The 20,346-nt window shown below is 47.3% G+C and overlaps 1 protein-coding gene across 3 annotated transcripts in view; it reads right to left on the bottom strand.

Annotated features, from left to right (window-relative positions):
* Window positions 1-20,346, bottom strand: part of LOC138260940 (uncharacterized) — a 771,875-nt gene that overhangs the window by 667,810 nt on the left and 83,719 nt on the right. For all 3 annotated transcript variants that reach the window (XM_069209481.1, XM_069209479.1, XM_069209480.1), the window contains exon 2: window positions 13,208-16,035. In XM_069209481.1, coding sequence (XP_069065582.1) covers window positions 13,208-15,970 — 2,763 coding nt within the window. In that variant the 5' untranslated portion in view covers window positions 15,971-16,035. The remainder of the gene's footprint in view (window positions 1-13,207; window positions 16,036-20,346) is intronic.

Here is a 20,346-nt window from a genome sequence, read left to right as displayed (position 1 = left end):
CGGGTGAGTAGCACAGGGATTCCCCTGTCAGATGGAGGCACCTGAACCTGGCCTTCAGGAGACCGGAGGTCCTCTCGATGATCCGTCTGGTTCGCCCATGTGCCTCATTATAACGTTCTTCAGCCCTTGTCCTGGCATTCCTCACAGGGGTCAGCAGCCACGATAGGTTTGGGTAGCCAGAGTCACCTACAAGTATTAAGGGACAACATTTAGTCACACACAATCCTATGGGGTTGACACCAGAGGCATACACTAACATACAGTGGGTGGGGACCAAGGCTCACCTATTAGCCACAACCTGTGCCATTGTAGTTGGGCCATCACATCTGGGATGCTGCTATTCCTCAGAACAATGGCATCATGCACCAACCCAGGATACTTAGCATTGACGTAGGAGATGTACTGGTCCACTAAGCACACCATCTGCACATTAATTGAGTGGAAACTCTTACGATTCCTGAACACCTGTTCATTCTGGCGGGGGTGGACAAACGCTGTATGTGGCCCGTGAATTGCCCCAATAACGTTGGGGATATGTCCCATTGCATAGAATCCAGCCTTCACAGGGGCCAAATCTTCCACCTGTGGGAAAGCTAGGTAGCTGCACATGTGTTTTACCAGGGCAGACAAAACTCTTGCCAGCACTATTGAAAACATTGGCTGTGACATTCCTGCTGCCAAGCACACTGTCACTTGGAAAGAACCAGTTGCTAGGAAATGGTGCACTAATACAACTTGCACAAGAGGGGATCCCAGTGGGATGATGGATAGCTGATATCAGGTCAGGCTCCAACTGGGTACACAGCTCTGTGATTGTGGCTCTGTCCAGTCTATAAGTGAGTATTATGTGCCTGTCCTCCAGTGTAGCCAAGTCTACCAGAGGTCTGCAAACAGGGGTATGTCTCCACCTCCTATTCATCTGCAGCGGTAGGTATCTAAGGGACACAAGAGTGAGTAGGGTGTCACAATTGGAACAACAAAACCACAACTGCAGTCCACATGGTGCACTTATGTATTGGGACAGTGTAAATGGCGAAGTATGTGCCAAGCTAATCTGTGATATAGTAATTGTCGATAGGCCTGTTTTCCTCCCCCTGAAATGGTGACCGCCTGTCATGTATAGAGGGACAGGTGGAAGTGAGGTAATTCCGCCAATGTTGGCCGTCGTGGCGGAAGGCAGTCTTGCAAAGACATGCAATTCCTCATTGGATTATTTGGGGCTCTATGGAGTACAGTGGCCAATGGGGATCTACACCGGCGGTGACGGTGTACACCGCCGCGGACATGACCGTCATTTTCTATATGATTCCTCACTTGTTTCCTGACCTTCAACAGGAGAACACCTACACTGCCTGTGCTGCTGTGACCTGTGTCTGAAACCTACGATAGGCCGTGTGACTGGGGAAAGGGCCCCAGCCTTCACTTAGGAGGAGTTGGAGCGACTGGTGGATGGGGTCCTACCCAAATACAGACAGCTGTATGGGCCTCCAGACTAACTGGTGAATACATTTTGGGCACAATGCAAGTGGGAAGGATTGCATGGAGATGTGTGTGCAAGCATCGTGTAAGGGGACTGGGGGGGGAATGTATAGCGGCAGTGTACATGTTGTGTGCTGGGCTATGTGTATGCCAATGGTGATGGAAACGGGTATGGTGGGCCATTTGTGTGACAGGCTGGACTGTTTGTCTAATGGTGTTCTCCTGTCTGTATTGCCTCTGCAGGTCAGCGCCCATCAAAAGAAGGGAATATGGTGTGCCATTGCCAAGGACGTGCGGACACTAGGGGTCTATGGCAGGCGGACCACCCACTGTCGGAAACATTTGGAGAACCTGAGACGCTGGGCATGGAAGACCGCAGAGGCCCAACTAGGGATAGCCTCCCAACGAGGAAGGGGTGCCCTTCGGTCCCTGACCCCCCCCCGATGGCCTGCATACTGGCCTACCCCGAGCTGGATGTGTGCTTGAGGGAATCACAGCAGCCACAAGGGGGTGAGTACAGTGGGTGTAATTACATATTTTGGCTGGTAGGGTGGTATCAGGGTGGTGGATGTGTATTAGTGGGTGCCCCTAAGTCCGGGCCAGACATTGCAGCATGGGTCAACTGAAGGGTATTGGGTGAATGGCAAATACAGATAACCTAGCTTGTTAGCACTCCATTTCAGCCAGGGCATCGCGGGTCCGAGGAGTGCTGCAGTTGGCAGTGTGTGGTCCTTATCTTGCCTTACTGACTAGCCATATCACTGGTAGTGCAATGAATAGTGCTTAAGCCTGTTCCCTGTGTGTGACGCTGATGTGCATGCCAATAGCGGTGTTGGTGCAGTCATTGACCCAGTGTATCCTTTGTCTCCACCCCCCTTTCTTGTTTTGTCATCCTGTCCTTGTGTGCATTAGCATCATCTGGAGCAGGGGCACCAGCGACAGAGGGAGCTGTATCCCACAGGACCCAGGAGGCAGAGTCCACCGACATCGAGGGAACCAGTGGGACGGAAGACAAGGGGAGCACCACAGCAGAGACAACACAGACTCAGATATCTCCTCTGATGGAAGCTCCCTGGTGGTGGCGGACACTTCTGTGACCACCCAAGCTGCAGGTACAGCCGTCACCCCGTATCAGCACCGCCCTCCCAGTAGCTCCTCAGCGAGTTGCCAGTGCCCACTCACCCAGGAAGGTGGGCATCTCCTTCGTTCCAGTCACCTCAGGCCCTGCCCCAGTGAGTCCTGCTGCCCTGAGTGAGGAGGCTGTTGATCTCCTGAGATCCATCTCTGTAGGGTAATCAACCATTGTGAATGGAATCCAGGGGATGGCATCCCAGATGCAGCAATGCAATGCATTCCTGGAGAGCATTCACAGTGGATTGGAGGCCCAACAGAGATTGATTCAGGCTCTGGCCTCCTCTCTGATGGCAGCCATTGTCCCCGTTTCTACCTTCCCCCTCCAACTACCATTCCCAAGTCCCATTCTCCTCAACCCCACCTCATCCCAGGCACACATACAGACGAGCATGCACACAAGACAACACCCAAGAGTGGCACAGGCAGACACAAGCACCACACTTCATCCTACAAGCACTCATGCAAACACCAGATAGTTGCAGACACAATTACATGCACTGCCTCCACTGTCTCCCCCTCCTCCTCCACCTCCCTCCCAGTCATGTCCACCCTCACACCTGCATGCACTGCCTCAACATCCACCCCCAGCATCACCACACCAAGCAGCACACACACCTCACTAGCAGACACCTCCACAACATCCATCTACTTGTTCCGTGTCCTCTCCTACTGTGTGTCTCCCCCCCAAAGGACACAAACACAAGCACTCAGACACCCACAGGCATCCACCTCACACACGAACACTGCCCATGCACCTGCACCAAAGTCCAGTAAACGTACACCTCCAACAACCACAACCACTCCCTCAACCTCCACTCCCATTCCTCCTCCTCCTCCTCCTCCCACATCGTCCCTAAGAAGCTTTTCCTTGCCCAACTTGACCTCTTCCCTCCCCCCGCCCCCATCCTGCCCATAGAACCAGGGTGCCAGCCAGCCAGCCCAGCACCTCAGCCAAACAGTCCACAGGGACAGTGGAGGCACCTCCTAGTAGTGGAGGCAGGACTGTGAGGGATTCCGATCCAGCCAGACAGAGGAAGGACCCCACCACACCTGCAGCCAGGAAGGGGAAGGAGCCCAAACCACTAACAGCCAGGAAGGGAAAGATGCCCACAACACAAACAGCCAGGAAGGGGAAGGAGCCCACAACACCTGCAGCCAGAAATGGTAAGCAGCCCACAACAGAAACAGCCAGGAAGGGGAAGGTGCCCGCACCTCCTGCCATGGAGGGAATTAACCCCTCAACTCCATCAGAGGCTGGGAGGGTGAAACCACCACCACCACGCCACCACATGTTGTACACTCTCCCTTTGGAAATAGGTGTTACAGGCTTGGGAGGGGTAGCCTCCCCCAGCCTCTGGAAATGCTTTGAAGGGCAGAGATGGTGCCCTCCTTGCATAAGTCAGTCTACATCGGTTCATGGACCCCCAGTCCCTGCTCTGGATCGAAACTGGACAAAGGAAAGGGGAGTGCCCACTCCCCTGTCCATCACCACCCCAGGGGTGGTGCCCAGAGCTCCTCCAGTGTGTCCCTGGAGTTAGCCATCTTGGATTCCAAGGTGTGGGGACACTTTGGAGACCTCTGAGTGCCCCGTGCCAGCAGGTGACGTCAGAGACCCCTCCTGATAGGTGCCTACCTGGGTAGGTAGCCAATCCCCTTCTCAGGGCTATTTAGGGTCTCTCCTCTGGGTGTTTACTCAGATTCAGCTTGCAAGACTCCTCCAGGAATCCTCTGCATCCTCTGCTTCAGCTTCTGACCATCAGATCAACCACAGACTGCTCCAGGAACCGCTGTAACTGCAACAAAGTATCCGGGACGATTCCTGTGACCTGCAACTTGTCCAAGTTGAGACCCCAGGTCCCTCCTGGGTCTAGGCAGCTCCATTTTGACGCAAATCACGTACTTGCGTGAACCAAGGCTTGTTGGCGGAATCCAACAACGCAAACAGCCTGCATCCAACAACTCGACGTGGGACATCTCCTGCCCCACGCAGAAACCTGCAGCCAACTTCTCTTGTGCTCTTCTGTACTCTTCTTCTTACTGGAGAATTCACTTTTGCACCATCGTCTAGGTTGGCAGGGGCTCCTGTCCTTCCCGGAATCTTCTGCGACCTCTGGACTTGGTCTCCTCTCTACACAGGTTTTCAGGTCCAGGAATTCACTGTTTGTTGATTGCAGTCTTGCTTGGTTCTTGCATTGCAAAATTTCTCATCACGACTTGAGGTGTGTCCTGAGGAAACTTGCAGTACTTTACTCCTACTTTCCTGGGCTCTGGGGTGAGGTACATTACTTACCTTTGGTGTTTTTAACACTCTCAGCGCTCCTCTACACACTACATTTGCCTAGGGGGGAATCTGTGATTCGCATTCCACTTTCTTAGTATATGGTTTGAGTTGCCCCGAGGCCCATTGCCTTCCAATATATTTTCTACTGTTTGCACTATTCTATGGCTGTTTACTTACCTGATTTTCGTTACTAGTGTATATATTGTGTATAGTACTTACCTCCAGAAGGAGTATTGTCTCTAAGATATTTTTGGCCTTGTGTCACTAAAATAAAGTACCTTTATTTTTGGTAGCACTGAGTATTGTCTTTTATGGTGTATACGTACTCTGTAACTATAGAGGTATTGCAGGAGCTTTGCATGTCTCCTAGTTCAGCCTAAGCTGCTCTACTACAGTTAACTCCAGACAGCCTAAGCTGCTAGAACACTGCCTACATTTCACTAATAAGGGATAACTGGACCTAGTATAAGGTGTAAGGATAAGTCACTTACCTGTAAATCCTAGTTCTCTTCCAGGGGTATCCTCATCAAAGTCATAAACATTGAATATTCCCGCCCTCGTGCGGGGACCCCGGAGCATACATAAAATGCACGCATGTATAAGTATGAAATATGCATGAAAAATATATATATATATAGCATTTTTAGTAGACAATTTTCATACGAAACTCATGTATACGTGTGTACAACAGCAATGCAGACTATATTTATAAACAGGCAAAAATGCTTTATTTCTATGGAGTTTTTTTTTTTTTTTTTTTTTTTAAACAGTCCCTTTCAAAATTACAAGAAGAGAAAAACTTTCCAAAGCCCCATAGCTGGGCCCAGGGAAAGAAGCAGTAGCAACATCAGTGAAAAAAGAGAAAACACTACATTGAAAACAATGGCGCATTATTAGCCAATAGGCTGCATGCAGGTTAACACAGCAGAATCATAAAATTCTGGCACCGTGCCTTTAAGACCCTGAGCACCTCCAGTATCCCACCATGCCTCAGGGGTGAAGGAGAGGTGACAGTTGGTTCACAGTTAGGTCAGTTCTTTTTTACGTGACAACGTATCCAACAGATTAGAGAGATGGTCTGACCTGCACTTCTAGGAAACTTACGTCCGGGGAGGAGGGTGGGTTGTTTATGACTTTGATGAGGATACCCCTAGAAGAGAACTAGGATTTACAGGTAAGTAACTTATCCTTCTCTTCCAGGGGATCCTCATCAATAGTCATAAACATTTAATAGATTAGCAAGCCCATCCCCTATCTCTGCGGACTGTCCAACAGAAGTGCAGGAAAAGATATACACTACGCAAACAAATTTCTCAGGCACGCTTGCCCAACTTGAGCGTCCGCTCTGGCATCTGAGTCCAAACAGTAATGCCTAGTAAATGTATATACAGACTTCCATGTAGCAGCCTTGCAGATTTCAGAGATTGGAACATTATTAAGGAGGGCAGCAGTAGCCGCTTTTCCTCTTGTCGAATGAGCCTTAGGCCTAGCTAATAACTGTTTGTTAGCCAAATGATATGCAGTAACAATACATGAAACTATCCATCTAGATATTGTTCGTTTCGAGGCTGCATCGCCTGTTCTCATATGACCGTAATTTACAAATAGGTGGTGATCGTCTAATCAATTTGGTCTTATCCAAGTAAAATTTTAGCACTCTTTTCAGAGTGTAAAGCTTTCTCCGCCGGAGTATCCAGATTGGGGAAAAAATTTGGTAGTGAAATAGTCTGATTAATGTGAAAATCCGACACCACCTTCGGAAAGAATGATGGATGAGTTCGTAGAACCACTTTATTTTCATGGAAAACCGTGTATGGTTCTTTGGAGGACAAAGCCTGAATTTCACTGACCCTCCTCGCTGAAGTAATGGCTACGAGAAAAGCCGTCTTCCATGTAAGGTGTTGCAAAGAAGCTTTGTGGATAGGTTCGAAAGGAGGGCCCATGAGTCTAGATAGTACTATGTTTAGTTCCCATGGAGGAGAGGGTTTTCGAATGGGTGGAAAAACCTACTTCAAACCTTCTAAGAAATCCTTGACTACTGGTCTTGTAAAAAAGGATTCCTGTGAAGGTGACTTACGATAGGTTGTAATGGCAGATAAATGTACCTTAATAGATGACACTTGCAGACCCGATTTCGCCAGATGGAGCAGGTAAGACAGTATGACCTCCTCCTGAGCCAGTATAGGATTCTGACCTTGCTGACGACACCATATGTAGAACCTCTTCCACTTGAACGCGTAAGAACGCCGCGTGGAAGGTCGCCTGGACTCCTTCAAGATGTTCATGCACTCCTGCGAGAGCCCTAGATGCCCATACTGCAGGAATTCAGGAGCCATGCCGTCAAGCTCAGAGAGGGAAGGTTGGGGTGAAGTATCCTGCCTCCCAGCCTGCAAAGGAGAAAGGTTGTTCTGATAGGTTGAGGAGATCCGTGTACCAGAACTGACGAGGCCATTGCGGGGCTATGAGAATCATTCTGGTGCTGGATCTGTAGAGTTTGTTTATCACCGCTGGTATGAGGGGAATCGGTGGAAAGGCGTAGAGAAATATCCCTGACCAGTCGATCAACAGGGCATTCCCTCGAGTCCCCGGACGGTAGAACCTGGACGCGAAGTCTGGCCATTTCTTGTTTACCTCGTCTACGAAGAGATCTAACTGAGACCGACCTCACTGAACGAAGATGTCTTCGACGACCTCGCCGTGAAGAACTCAATCGTGGGCGTCCTCGAGGGTTCTGCTTAGGAAGTCCGCCTCCACGTTTTGCTGCCCTGGGAGGTGAATTGCTGTAAGAGGCATTCCCCTCGCTAAGAGCCAATGCCAAATGGCCTGAGACTCCCGAGACAGGGGCAGAGATCTCATTCCTCCTTCCTCCTTGTTTGTTCAGATAATACATTGTCGTTGTATTGTCCGTTTGTACTAGGAGAGATTTCCCCTGACTCGATGGAGCAAAAGACTTGAGAGCCAGATGAACTGCTCTGAGCTCCAGCAGGTTGATGTGGTACGCTCTTTCTTTGTTGGACCACAGGCCCTGAGCTTGAAGGGAACCCAGATGAGCTCCCCAGCCCTGAAGCGACGCATCCGTTACCAGAGTGTCGGACGGGATCGGCTGACGAAAAGGAACTCCTACTGACAGGTGATGTCTGTGCATCCACCATCGTAACGATTGTCGTGCTCCTATCGGAAGAAGCATTCTGTCCTCCCAGTGGCCTGTGTGCTGATTCCAGTTGTTCTCCAGAGCCTCTTGAAGAAGCCTCATATGCAATCTGGCGTTCATGACAATGAAAATGCAAGAGGCTGTGGAGCCCAACAGAGATGTCATCTGACGGGCCGTAGGTGCGTGGGAACTCAGAGGGTCTGGACACTTCCTCTTTATTGATAACAGTCGTTCCTCCGAAGGATACACTCTTTTGAGCTCTGTATTCAGTATTGCTCCCAAGTAGTGGAGGGTTTGTGTTGGGATGAGGGTGCACTTTTGGTAGTTGACTTGTAGACCTAGAGATCGGAAAGCACTGAGCACAATGTCCATATGGTTTTTCGCCTGCTCCGGAGAGAAGGCTTTCAGTAGCCAGTCGTCTAGTTATGAATAAATGAAGATTTTCTGCTTCCTTAAATGCGCCGCTACCGTTGCTACACATTTGGAGAAAACGCGAGGGGCAGACTTTAGGCCGAAAGGAAGCACCTTGAACTGATAGTGTTGGGAGGCTATCAGAAATCGTAGGAATTTCCGATGTTTGGGAATGATCGGGATATGAAAATACTCATCTTGCAGATCTATGGAGCACATCCAGTCTCCTCGATGCAGCGGAGGGAAAATCTGGTGGACAGCCAACATCCTGAACTTTTGCTTCTTTATGTACTTGTTCAGCAGCCTCAAGTCTAGAATCGGTCTGAAAACTCCTTCCCGACCCTTCTTTGCTACTAGAAAATAGCGGGAGTACACCCCTTTCCCTCTGTGTGCGACTGGAACCTTTTCTATTGCTTTTTTCTGTAACAGAGCATGAGCCTCTTTGCGTAATAAGCTCATGTGAGCCGGACTGGATTTGGTTGGTGGCAAGTGAGGAGGAGGTTGCCGGAAAAGAAGAGAGTACCCATTCTCTACAATGTTCAGCACCGATTTGTCTTTTGTTATGCCACGCCACTCGTGAATGAACGCTGTGATACTTCCCCCAACCGGAGTGGTGCATGGTATTAAGGGAAGCGAATCCTCATTGTTTTGCAGGAGCTTTGGGGGTAGATTGCTGAGGTCTGCTTGACCCTCGGTCTCTTGTGTCTTAACGAGACTGGAAGAGTGGACGCCCTAGTTTCTGTTTTGGCCTCTGGGACCAATGAGGGGTTTGAACCCTCTGTTGGAACGGGTGCCTGTCGTAAGGCCTATATCTTCACCTGAAGTCTTTCCTTCTCTCGAGGCCCACTGCCATCATGGTGTCCACCTCTGCCTTCATACGTGCCATCTCCTCATCTGTGTGGGTTCCAAATAGTGAGTTTCCGTTAAACGGAAGGTTTAGGATACGCTGCTGTGCTTCCTGCTTCAATCCTGTGAGTCTTAGCCAGGAAGACCTTCTCGTACAGACCCCATGCGCGTAACCATGTGCTGCTAAGTCTGCATCATCTGCTGCCGCACTGATGACCTGATTGGAAACCAGACTTCCCTCCTGAAGGATCTCCTGAAAATCCTGCCTGTCCTCTCTAGGCAGCTTTTCTGTGAACCTGCTCAGCGAGTCCCAGAGTGACCGGTCGGATCTGCCTAGGAGTGCGGAGGCACTGGAGACCTTCATCATGGAAGCCGCCTTGCCACACATCTTCCTCCCCAGAGAGTCCAGGTGTCTACTCTCCTTGTCCGGTGGACCCGTGGAGGATGATGCCACTGAGTGCGTCTTCCGGGCTGCGGACAATATGACTGAGTCTGGCGGTGGATCAGTCCTGAGAAACAAAGGATCTTGATCAGGTGCCTTGTATTTCTTTAAGATCCTAGCAGGAGCTGATCGGAGGTTGGCTGGTGCTAAAAAAGTGTCAATGGTTGGTTGTAGAAGACCAGGCACGAGCGGTAACAATTTCTTTGAAACCGTCCTGTGTTGCAGGGTTTCAAACATTACGGATGAGGAGGTTGAATGCTCCGGGACCTCGATATTCAGCTTTTGTGCTCCCCTGAAGAGCACCTCGTTAAAAGTTGTGATGTCGTCCACTGGGGAAACTCTAGCTTGTGGAGAATCCGTTAGAGTCGGGGAGTACCCTCTTACTGAAGACCCTGAAGATGTGGACCAAGAAGGAGACCTTCTGTGACGGTGTGATCTTGATCTTCTCTGGGAGCGTGAACTGCTCCGAGATCTTGTTGCAGCGCGCAGAGGCCTAGTGGCAGACTGGCGAGACGCCGAACGAGCCCATTCTGTCCGCGCTGTTGGCGATGGTGTCCTCGGGAGAGAAGCCGAAGGTGAGTACATTGTCGAGTATTGCGAGTCTGAAGAAGCAACCACCTTGGCGATAGGTTGAGGGGCGAGATGTGCCCAGACGATGCGACTCTCGACCGCCCAGACAAACCACTCCTTATGGAGACCACTGGACTTGTTGGAGTGTTCTTATCAGCCGGCGGTAGGTGACGCCCTTCTCCTTGTGAGATAGGCAACACCTGTGTCGACATCGAAAGATGCAACGACGTTGAAGGGAGTACCACGGACTGCTCTGGTCTCGACGTCGAGCGCCTCGACGGTGACCAGTGGTCCCTTGACCGCGACCTGCTCGACGTCTTGTGCCTCGCCGTCGAGTGATGGGCCACCACCGACGGATGTCTTTGCTCTCGCCGTTGAGGCGATCTCGACGTTGTCTTCCGTGCCGTCGAGGGGTGCAAGGCCTTCGACGGCGAATGAGCACGGCGGTGCTGGCTCGACGTCGATCGGTGGGTTGCCGTCGACAGAGATCTGCCCTTATGATGGCTATGTACCTTCGAAGTCGTATCCATCGACGTCGGTCGGGTCGCTGTTGACAGTGGCAGCGTTGACGTCGACGGGGAACAAACAGGCACCTTCCTACCAGCTGACCTCGATCTAGCCAGTCTCTCCTGAGAATGGCTTGTTGGCTGCCTGGGAAGTGAAGAGGACGATGTCTTCTGCCTCTCATGAAGACCTTGAAGTCTGATCTTCTCCCTGTCCTTCGGAGTTCTTTTTGACATGTTCTTGCAGTGTCTGCAAGTGTAAGGGCAGTGATTCTGAGGCAAACACACAATACAGAGAGAGTGTGGATCAGACTGGGCCTTCTTCTTCCCACAGGAAGGGCACTTCACAAAAAGAGAAGGCATTTTCCAGTCATGAAAAAATCCCTTGACTCAGACAAAGGTGTGAAATGTCGAGTGAAGGTAGAAAAAATGCTGTTTTTAAATATTTTCCTGAGAAAAACTCAGAAAAACTGAGATCTCAATGCTCCAGGATCCTCTCAGAAGAAGCCGGAAAAAAGAACTGACCTAACTGTGAACCAACTGTCACCTCTCCTTCACCCCTGAGGCATGGTGGGATACTGGAGGTGCTCAGGGTCTTAAAGGCACGGTGCCAGAATTTTATGGTTCTGCTGTGTTAACCTGCACGCAGCCTATTGGCTAATAATGCTCCATTGTTTTCCATGTAGTTTTTTCTCTTTTTTCACTGATGTTGCTACTGCTTCTTTCCCTGGGCCCAGCTATGGGGCTTTGTAAAGTTTTTCTCTGCTTGTAATTTTGAAAGGGACTGTTTAAAAAAAAAAAAAAACTCCATAGAAATAAAGCATTTTAGCCTGTTTATAAATATAGTCTGCATTGCTGTTGTACACAGGTATACATGAGTTTGGTATGAAAATTGTCTACTAAAAATGCTATATATATATATTTTTTTTTCGTGCATATTTCATACTTATACATGCGTGTATTTTATGTATGCTCCGGGGTCCCCGCACGAGGCCGGGAATATTCAATGTTTATGACTATTGATGAGGATCCCCTGGAAGAGAACCTTAGGTACCCACTACAAACTAGGCCAGATTCCTACAGTCACATACCAGGATTTTCCCCTTATGTTTGAAGAGGCATGATGACAGCACAACACCATTTAGCATCCTGCCTGAGGGCCAAGTTATGTCTTGGCCTTGACAAGGAAACTGGGAGCAAGAACACAGCAGGAAAAACCAAAGTACATGTGTGGGTGTATGCAGGGCAGGCAGCTCAGAAACTCATTGAAAACAATCTTTATTATGCTGTAGGTTGTAACTATGTAAAGTTGTAGCTAACTAAATGGATATGGATATTATTGTTAGAATAATGGGGGCTCTTGACGTCTATGCTTTTTTCTTTTCAACCTGATGTCTTTTTTATCTTCGTTTCCTAGAAATGCAAGATATTTTGTAATACTACGATATTGTGTTAATCCTGTAATAATGGTATCTATGCATCTATATGTTTATTATCTTTTTTAGGAATACGAAAAAAATAAGTAACGTTTCATAGAAAATAACTACTCTATACTTCCAATACAGAACTAACAGTTAACACAAGCATCAGCTAATATTGCTACCTGCACATGCTGCTGGCAGGCGAGCACTACACCCTCTATGTTAAGTTGCCTGTGCATCCGACTTACAAGCAATTTCTCAGTTTCTTATGCAAGAAACAGCCCTTGTGATTTGTGATGTAAGGTGTAAAAATGAAACATTTGCCTGAGTGTACTTTATAGATAACATACGAGCTAGTGATGCACTATCAACCTATATTAAAGCACCACAGTATATAATGAATACCAGCAATTAAATAATGAGCAAAATCATGCTTTTATACGGAACAGATCTATGCTGTGAGGGACTCAAAAGCAGGAAAAATGCAACGCACACGCTGGGAAAAAAATAAAGCTAAAGGGAACTGAAAAAGGGGCAAGTATGAAAAATAAACTACTGATAAAAAAGGGGACCCCCCCCCCCAATTGGACAGAAAAACTAAATACATATGCTTTATGGATAAGGCTCTTTTTACAAAAGGCTTCCTATAAGAGTGTTTAATGACACACACACAAGTTGGAACATTATCCCTCTGACAGCAAGGTACTTCAAAGCATGGGACACCATAGTAAAATAAAAGTTAATTAACTATTGAATTTACCTGGTAGAAGACCTTCATTGCAAAGTACTGACATATACAACTAATTTAAACATTTTAGAAAGTCCATTTCATTATTAAAAAATAGCAGTCATTTAAATTCTGGAATCCATGTTGATCATCTTATTTTTGCATGCCTTTTTTGTGAAACATATAGATACAACCGATATTTGAGCTACCAGCAAAGTTATTCCTGAAGAAGAACGGCTTACCTTAGTATCCTCATGCCTAGCTGCTTCAGTTGCATTTTCGGCGTTGGCATGTTCAACTTCAGCCTCTAAAACTTCTGGAACTTCAGCCCTCGGAAGGGGATTGGTTGGGTTCTGTTGTGATAAATGCGTTTTCATGTCACAGTAAGATGGGGGCTCTTTAGTCAAATGTTTCAGTGTAGTGGGCTTAGGGTATCTTACATCTGTCACATTATTTTGTGTAAAAGTACCAGGAACAACCAGTGCTTTCTCGCCAGACATTTCTAACGGCCACCCAACATGTTCAGATGCCAGTTCAGTGCACTCTGCAGTCAAACCTAATTGTCTCAAACTACATGATTTCGGCACATTTTCAAAGCAATTTATGTTATTAGTGTCTGTGGTTTGGCTTCTGTCCAGGAGTTGCTTTTTCACTGAGCTTTTAGTGTTACTGATGTCCAGCTCATGGTAAAATGCACTACACAAATGAGAGTCTATTTCTGTCACTATGTCAGTTGTAGGCTGGTGAAAATTAAAGGTATCCTCGTTTTTCCTCTGTAATCTATTATCCAGTTCTAGTGCTTGAGAGAGGAGCACATCTTTCTTTGAAAGTTGGTCACCATTCATAGGGGTTTTCAGGCTTTCATGCTCATCCAATCCATTTTTTAATGCAATATTTGTTTTTCTACTGGCTATGTGCACCTCTTTGTGGCCTACGTCACAGTCAGAATGATAATAATTGTCTAGGTCTTGCTGCCTGTGACCGTCCTCTTCTTTGCAGAATCCGAGTTCTTCAACAAATGAAATCTCGGTCCCTACAACTGGTTGCAAGGTTATTTGAAGAATCCTATCCGACTCTTCTCTACCCAAGTCAGCAAATGTTGCAGTAATGTCAACATCTTCACAGTGTGCCTCTGCAAAGTCCCTATTATTAATTTCCTGGACACTTTCCTCGCAAGAATGTGTTTCCTCGTCTAGATCATCATTTGATAATGTTTTGCATTCCAGGTGCACTTCTTTTAATTCATCCTCCTCTTCTTCCTTTTCCTCCAATAATTCAGGTTCCTCTAAGACCATATCCAGCAGATGGCCCATCTTTTTAGAAGGACCGACATTTTCAAAATGCAATTTGTGTGCATTAACGTGGAAACCATCAAAGTCATTTTCTTCCTCTTCCTCTTCTTCTTCCTCGATTACTACAAGCTGCTGTTTGAGCAGATGCAATTCAAGAAGATGTAGGATTTCTGGGTCAAGTTTATCTGAGATGTCGCGACCCCTGTCAACCATGAATTCTCTGGCTTCCACTTTATCTTCAGAACTGTCATAACTGTCATCTAAGCGATACTCATAATTCCTTGCACCTGGGGGGCAATAAATGCTTTCAGCGTGAAATAGTCTACCGCCATGTTGATGTCCTTGATTGTCCTCTATGTCTAAATCTTCATCGGTTTCAGAGTTCGCCTGGTACACTTCATCCTGGCTACTTAAAGACTGAACCTCAGACTGGTCACTGACTTTCACATCTATTTGTTCTGCATCAAAGTCAAATCGTTCCTCATGAACTGTGATTTCACTAGAGACTGGAATGTCTAAAGTCATGAAATCATCCTGTTGCATTACCTCATATTTATCCTCAATTTTCTCTGAACATCCTGGAAAAGGCAGCTGGTTTAACAATACATCTTCGGAGGATTCTTGCTGATGCACCAGATGGCCATTCGAAGGTGTTACCGCACTTCCCAAAACGTCACAAGGTGCCTCAGCACCCGCCAATGCACTGGATCCGTTGGTGGGATTTCCAGGGTTCTGTTTTTGTGGCTGCTGATGCAGACTGACAATCGTACCAGCATTTTCATGGATTAAAATCATGCCATCAGTCCCTGTTTTGTCGTCATCTCTTTTTACAGACATGATTGTATCCTCTTCATCTAGAAAAGAAAACAGTTGGCTTTTTCTGGCCATCAGTGAAACCTCCTCATAGCCATTGCGCTTGTAATTTTTGGCAGAGGAAAAGCATTCTCCTGAATCACAGATTGATGTGAGTTTAATTTCCTGCTCTCTTGTCACAAAGGATGGCACTTTGCTTTGTGAATCATTGTGTGTTGATAAACTGCATCCTGTATGCTCTTCTACATTTGTTATAGGACTCAGCTTTTTATATGTTGATCCATATTCCTCTACAACTAATTGGGGATACTCGTTGGAAGTGCCACCAACAAACGAAATTTTATTTTGGCAGTTCTCCTGGTGTGTGCACAAGGCACTACCAATTGGCATCGTCTCTGCTTCACCTGCATCTTCGTCTGAACCATCAGCAATATCTTGATCATCAACGCAGATCCCCTGGTCATCTGCTTCGAGGCCCTCCTCCTCCAGTAGGTTTTGTGCCTCCAAGTCCTCTAGTTCCTCCAGTAAATCACTTCGGTCACTTAGAGAGTCTTGATTTTCGTCTAATGAGCCTCCCCAATCATCTTCAGCATCAGACACACTTTTTAAATCTGAGCTCTGGTCATGTTGTGCAGTAGCTAGTTCATCTTCTCCTTCATTGCCTGATATGTTTGACTCTCTGAAATCAGTCAGCTGTTCCACTTCCATGTCACTCTTTAAGACACAGGTACCTGAACTTTGCAGAATATCTTCTTGAAAAGGTTCTTGGTTGTTATTTATGCGATCTGCAGACTCTGCCTCGAGGCTGGGTTTTTGAAATAGGACACCTGGACCCTGTCTCAGAGACACACCTGTCAGTGGGGATTCCTCTCCATCATCAATTAGATGTGCACTATCCATACCAGATCCAAAATGCTGTGCACGATAAGCTTCTATGTCCTGGTGTGCCTGGGTCCAAAGAACACCTATACGAGTACAGTCATAAATAAAAGAAAGAACACAAATTAATGTGATCTATGGAGCAATATGTTATTAACATTCACAAACATTTCAGAATGACTTTATAATCTATGCTAGTACATTTAGAGACCTGAATCACAAACATAAATTTCAAGAAAATTAAAAGATGCCTGGATCATCTCAGATTTACACTTGCCTCCTTTTTTCAGAAAGAAGTGTGCAACAGCAAATTTGAAGATACTTGTAGCCTCTTGAAGAGTCCCTTGAGCAAAGGTTAGTGAACTCCAGTTGCACAGCTGCATCTGAAATATGCTTCAGGCATATTCAGACCTGCACCAGTGCAAACATTTGTGAATATGGTAAAATATAGTTTTCTAACAGAAATATGAGAGATGTGGGCTCTTCCAAAATTGCTATATACTTTTAGATCCAGTCTTTCCAATTAGACAGAGCACACAACTTGAGAATAAATCTCCAATTATTTAATATTTGTGATATTAATTTAATGAATTTAGTTCATGTAAACTTTTCCAATTTAAAGGATATAATTAATTATGCATCACAAAAGATCAAGTTCAAAAGCACATGTTACCCTGTGTGGAGGGGAGGCATAAGGAAATACAGAATATAAGTGAAAAGTTAATTAAATTAAGTACGTGGAGGAGAAATCAATACTGGATTGTGAATACTGCACCTCCTTATTTGCCTTCACATCAAATCTTTGGGCCCAATTTATATCATGGCAGATAGCCCGCCATTTCACCATGGGGATGGTGTAAACTACTCCGTCCCATGAATGACAGACCGGCCACCAAATTAAGAAATGATCACCAATAAGGCGGTCATTCATAGAGGCATTGGCAGGAACTGTGGTCCCAGTTGTTCCTATCAATGCATTTTACTCAATCAATCAGGAATTTGTAAAGTGCACTACTCACCCACGATGGCCTCAAGGCGCTGAGGAGGGGAGGGGGGAGAACAAGGGGTGTTGGGGGAGGTGCAGCCAGGTATTGAGAAATATCCTGAAGGTCCGGCACAGGTGGGTGGGAAGAGTGTTCCACATTTTGGCGGCGAGGTGCGAGAATGATCTAACGCCAGTTGTAGTTTTGCGAGGGCGAGATCGGTAGAGCTGAGATGCCGGGTTGGGGTGTAGAAGGAGAGTCGTCTGTTGAGATATTCTGGTACGGTGTTGTGCAGTGCTTTGTGAGCGTGGGTGAGGAGTTTGAAGGCGATTCTCTTGTTGACTGGGAGCCAGTGCAAGTTTTTTCAGGTGGTCTGTGATGTGGCAGTGGCGGGGAATGTCCAGGATGAGGCGTGCAGAGGCGTTTCTGGATGCGTTGCAGCCTCTTCTGGAGTTTGGCTGTGGTTCCTGCGTAGAGGGCATTGCCGTAGTCCAGCTTGCTCCTTACGAGGGCTTGGGTGACTGTTCTTCTGGTTTCGGTGGGTATCCATTTGTAGACCTTTTGGGTCCAAGATAAATCCTAGGTTGCGTGCGTGGTCGGTGGGTAGTCGGAGTGGTTCAGAGAGCGGCAGGCCACTAGGAGTCATCCCATGCGGAGGGGTGGAGCCGAAGATAAGGACTTCTGTCTTGTCGCAATTGAGTTGGAGGCAGCTGCTCTTCATCCATTCGGCGATGGCCTTCACTCCTTCGTGGAGGTAGGTCTTAGCGGTGTCCTTGGTGAGGGAGAGGATCAGCTGGATGTCGTCAGCATATGAGATGATGTTGTGGGATCAGGCTATGTTAGCAAGCTGGGCCATGTAGACTTTGAAGAGGGTAGGCCTGAGGGATGAACCCTGGGGTACGCCGCAGATGATTTTGGTGGCCTCTGAGCGGAATGGGGAGGGGAGGGGGGGGGGAGGCGGACTCTCCGGGTTCTGCCGGTGAGAAAGGAGGTGACCTAGTCCAGGGCTCTGTCGTGGATTCCAGCATTGCTGAGTCGTGACTGTAGGGTATGGTGGCAGAAGGTGTTGAACACGACTGAGAGGTCGTGGAGGATGAGGGCCACGGTTTCTCTGCTGTCCAGTATGGTTTTGATGTCGTCGGTGGCAGCAATGAGGGTGGTTTCGGTGCTCTGGTTGCTGCGGAATCCGGATTGGAAAGGGTCCAGGGTGTGGTTCTCCTCGAGGGTTAGTTGTCTGTTGACAGCCTTCTCGATGACTTTTGCCGGGAAGCGGAGCAGGGAGACAGGCCAGAAGTTCTTGAGGTCCTTTGGGTCTGCGTTGGTTTTTTTGAGGAGGGCGTTATTCTTGGCGTGTTTCCAGCTCTCCGGGAAGGTGGCTGACTCGAAGGAGCTGTTGATGATCTTCCGTAATTGGGGTACGATGACTGAGCTTGGTTTGTTGAGGATATGGTGAGGACAGGGGTGAATGGTGTTCATGATTTTGATGGTGTCGTTGTCATTGACGGGGGTCCAGGAGAGCAGGAGGTTGGTCAGAGGTGAATCTGTGGGGTTAGTGGTTGCCAGGTAGGTCTGGGTGCTGAAGCTGTCATGGATGTCTGCAATCTTGTGGTGGAAGTAGGAGGCTAGGGAATCGCAGAGGTCTTGGGATGGCGGGATGTCATTGGAGTTGGAGCTGGGGTTGGAGAGTTCCTTCACGACGTTGAAGAGCTCCTTGTGGCTGTGTGCTTTGTTGTTGACTCAGTCTTTGAAGGCAGTTCTCTAGGCGGTGGTGTCTGCGGATGGTGTTTTTGAAGGCTGTGAGGTTGTCCAGAGGCTGATCTTGGTGCCACTTTCTTTCGAGTCTTCGGCAGCTTTGCTTAGGTTAGTGGAGGTCGGCGGTAAACCAGAAGGCCTTTCTTTCGGTGCGTTTGTTGGGGGGATTCTTAATTGGGGCGAGAGTATTGGCACAGGTGTTGACCCATTGCCTGAAGTTGCGGGCAGCTGCATCAGTGTCGGTGGTGTCGATGGGTGGATTCTGGGAGAGGGTTGCGATAAGTTTGTCTTCGGATTTTGGATTTTACTCTTTGCTGCAGAGTTGCACTGGCAGGGCGCAGCCTTGTAGCAAACAGTATACGTTTTTTTCTTTTCAAAAAGAAAACCCCAAAATGATATTTTCTTTAAAAAAAAAATATATATATATATATATAAAGCTCCCCTTGCCATGGAGTTTTCCCCCATGGCAGGGGAGGCATTGCAATGATTTTACTGTTCTTTATCGCCTAGCTTTACCTTTTGGTAAGAAACAGTAAAAAACAAATGACTACATCACTGCCTATCCAAATTGGGTGGGCTAGCATGTAGCCATTTCTCCAACAGATCCAGGGCCTATGGATAAGTTCAAGTTTCGGCCACGGCGGAGACAGAATACGCTCTTCCGTGGTCTAACTGAAGGTCCACCCAAATTAAATAAAGTGGTTGCACCACCATATGGGTGGCATGTATGCTCTGTTGCGACAGAGTACCATACCACCAATATACAAATCCCCTTTGTATTCTGGACTTACAAAATGTACAGTACAAAATTGGCACGCTCTCTTGAAAGTTAAGTAAAGAATTATACATTTATAGGCATCAACAACTGGACTATTTTTCAGCAGAGGAATCTAAGGGGCATCATAGACAATAAGAGAAAAGCTCAAACTGTCCATTGCATTACATATAACCCTGGGGTGAATAACATCATGTTACTGAAACTTTACTATCCACAGTTTCATTTTGGCAACCCTTTTAGGCTGATCCAATGGATTGGCAGCACCTTGAAGGAACTGTTAGGGGTTAACCAAACAGAAAATTCCCTTCCTCATGTACCCGCTTTTCCCTATTTCCCTTCCCTGTCCAAAGCAATTAAAAAATAAAACCCTGTAAGCTGTCACTGGTTCCCTCTTGCATTCCTCCCATCATTTTCTGACTTATTTGTAAAAAGGAATACCTGAAGTCCTGTCACCTTCCCAGACCGCTCTCAGTATCATTCACCCTTTCCTAATATATTACAAAATAACATTTCTGACACCCTTTCCTACCTCCCCCTGCCCAACGTCTTTCACTGAGGGCCATGTTCTCTAGTCTCACGGACAAAGCAGAGAGAAGGTGTGTGCAGGTAGCCCCTCTTCCACACCCACTACCAGCACAGTAAGTAATCCACTGTATGCGTGGGCTTTGACTAATCTGCAGGAGGTTCAGCAGCTGCTGGTGCTAAAACATTACTCTATATTACCCGGACTCTCTGGGGTCTTTAGAGACATGTAGGAGGCATCCATCAACTATTTCCGAGTCTCTACAGACCTAGAAGAGATAGAGTAAAACTAGATCATATAAGTTCTCATTTTCACAAATAACATCACAGCAATGATAAATCAAAGGGATTGCCTTCAATGT

Source organism: Pleurodeles waltl, chromosome 10, assembly GCF_031143425.1.
Source record: "Pleurodeles waltl isolate 20211129_DDA chromosome 10, aPleWal1.hap1.20221129, whole genome shotgun sequence".
NCBI classification, from domain to species: domain Eukaryota; kingdom Metazoa; phylum Chordata; class Amphibia; order Caudata; family Salamandridae; genus Pleurodeles; species Pleurodeles waltl.
The sequence above is the reverse complement of the archived record's forward strand: the minus strand, read 5'-3'. Positions and strand labels throughout refer to the sequence as shown.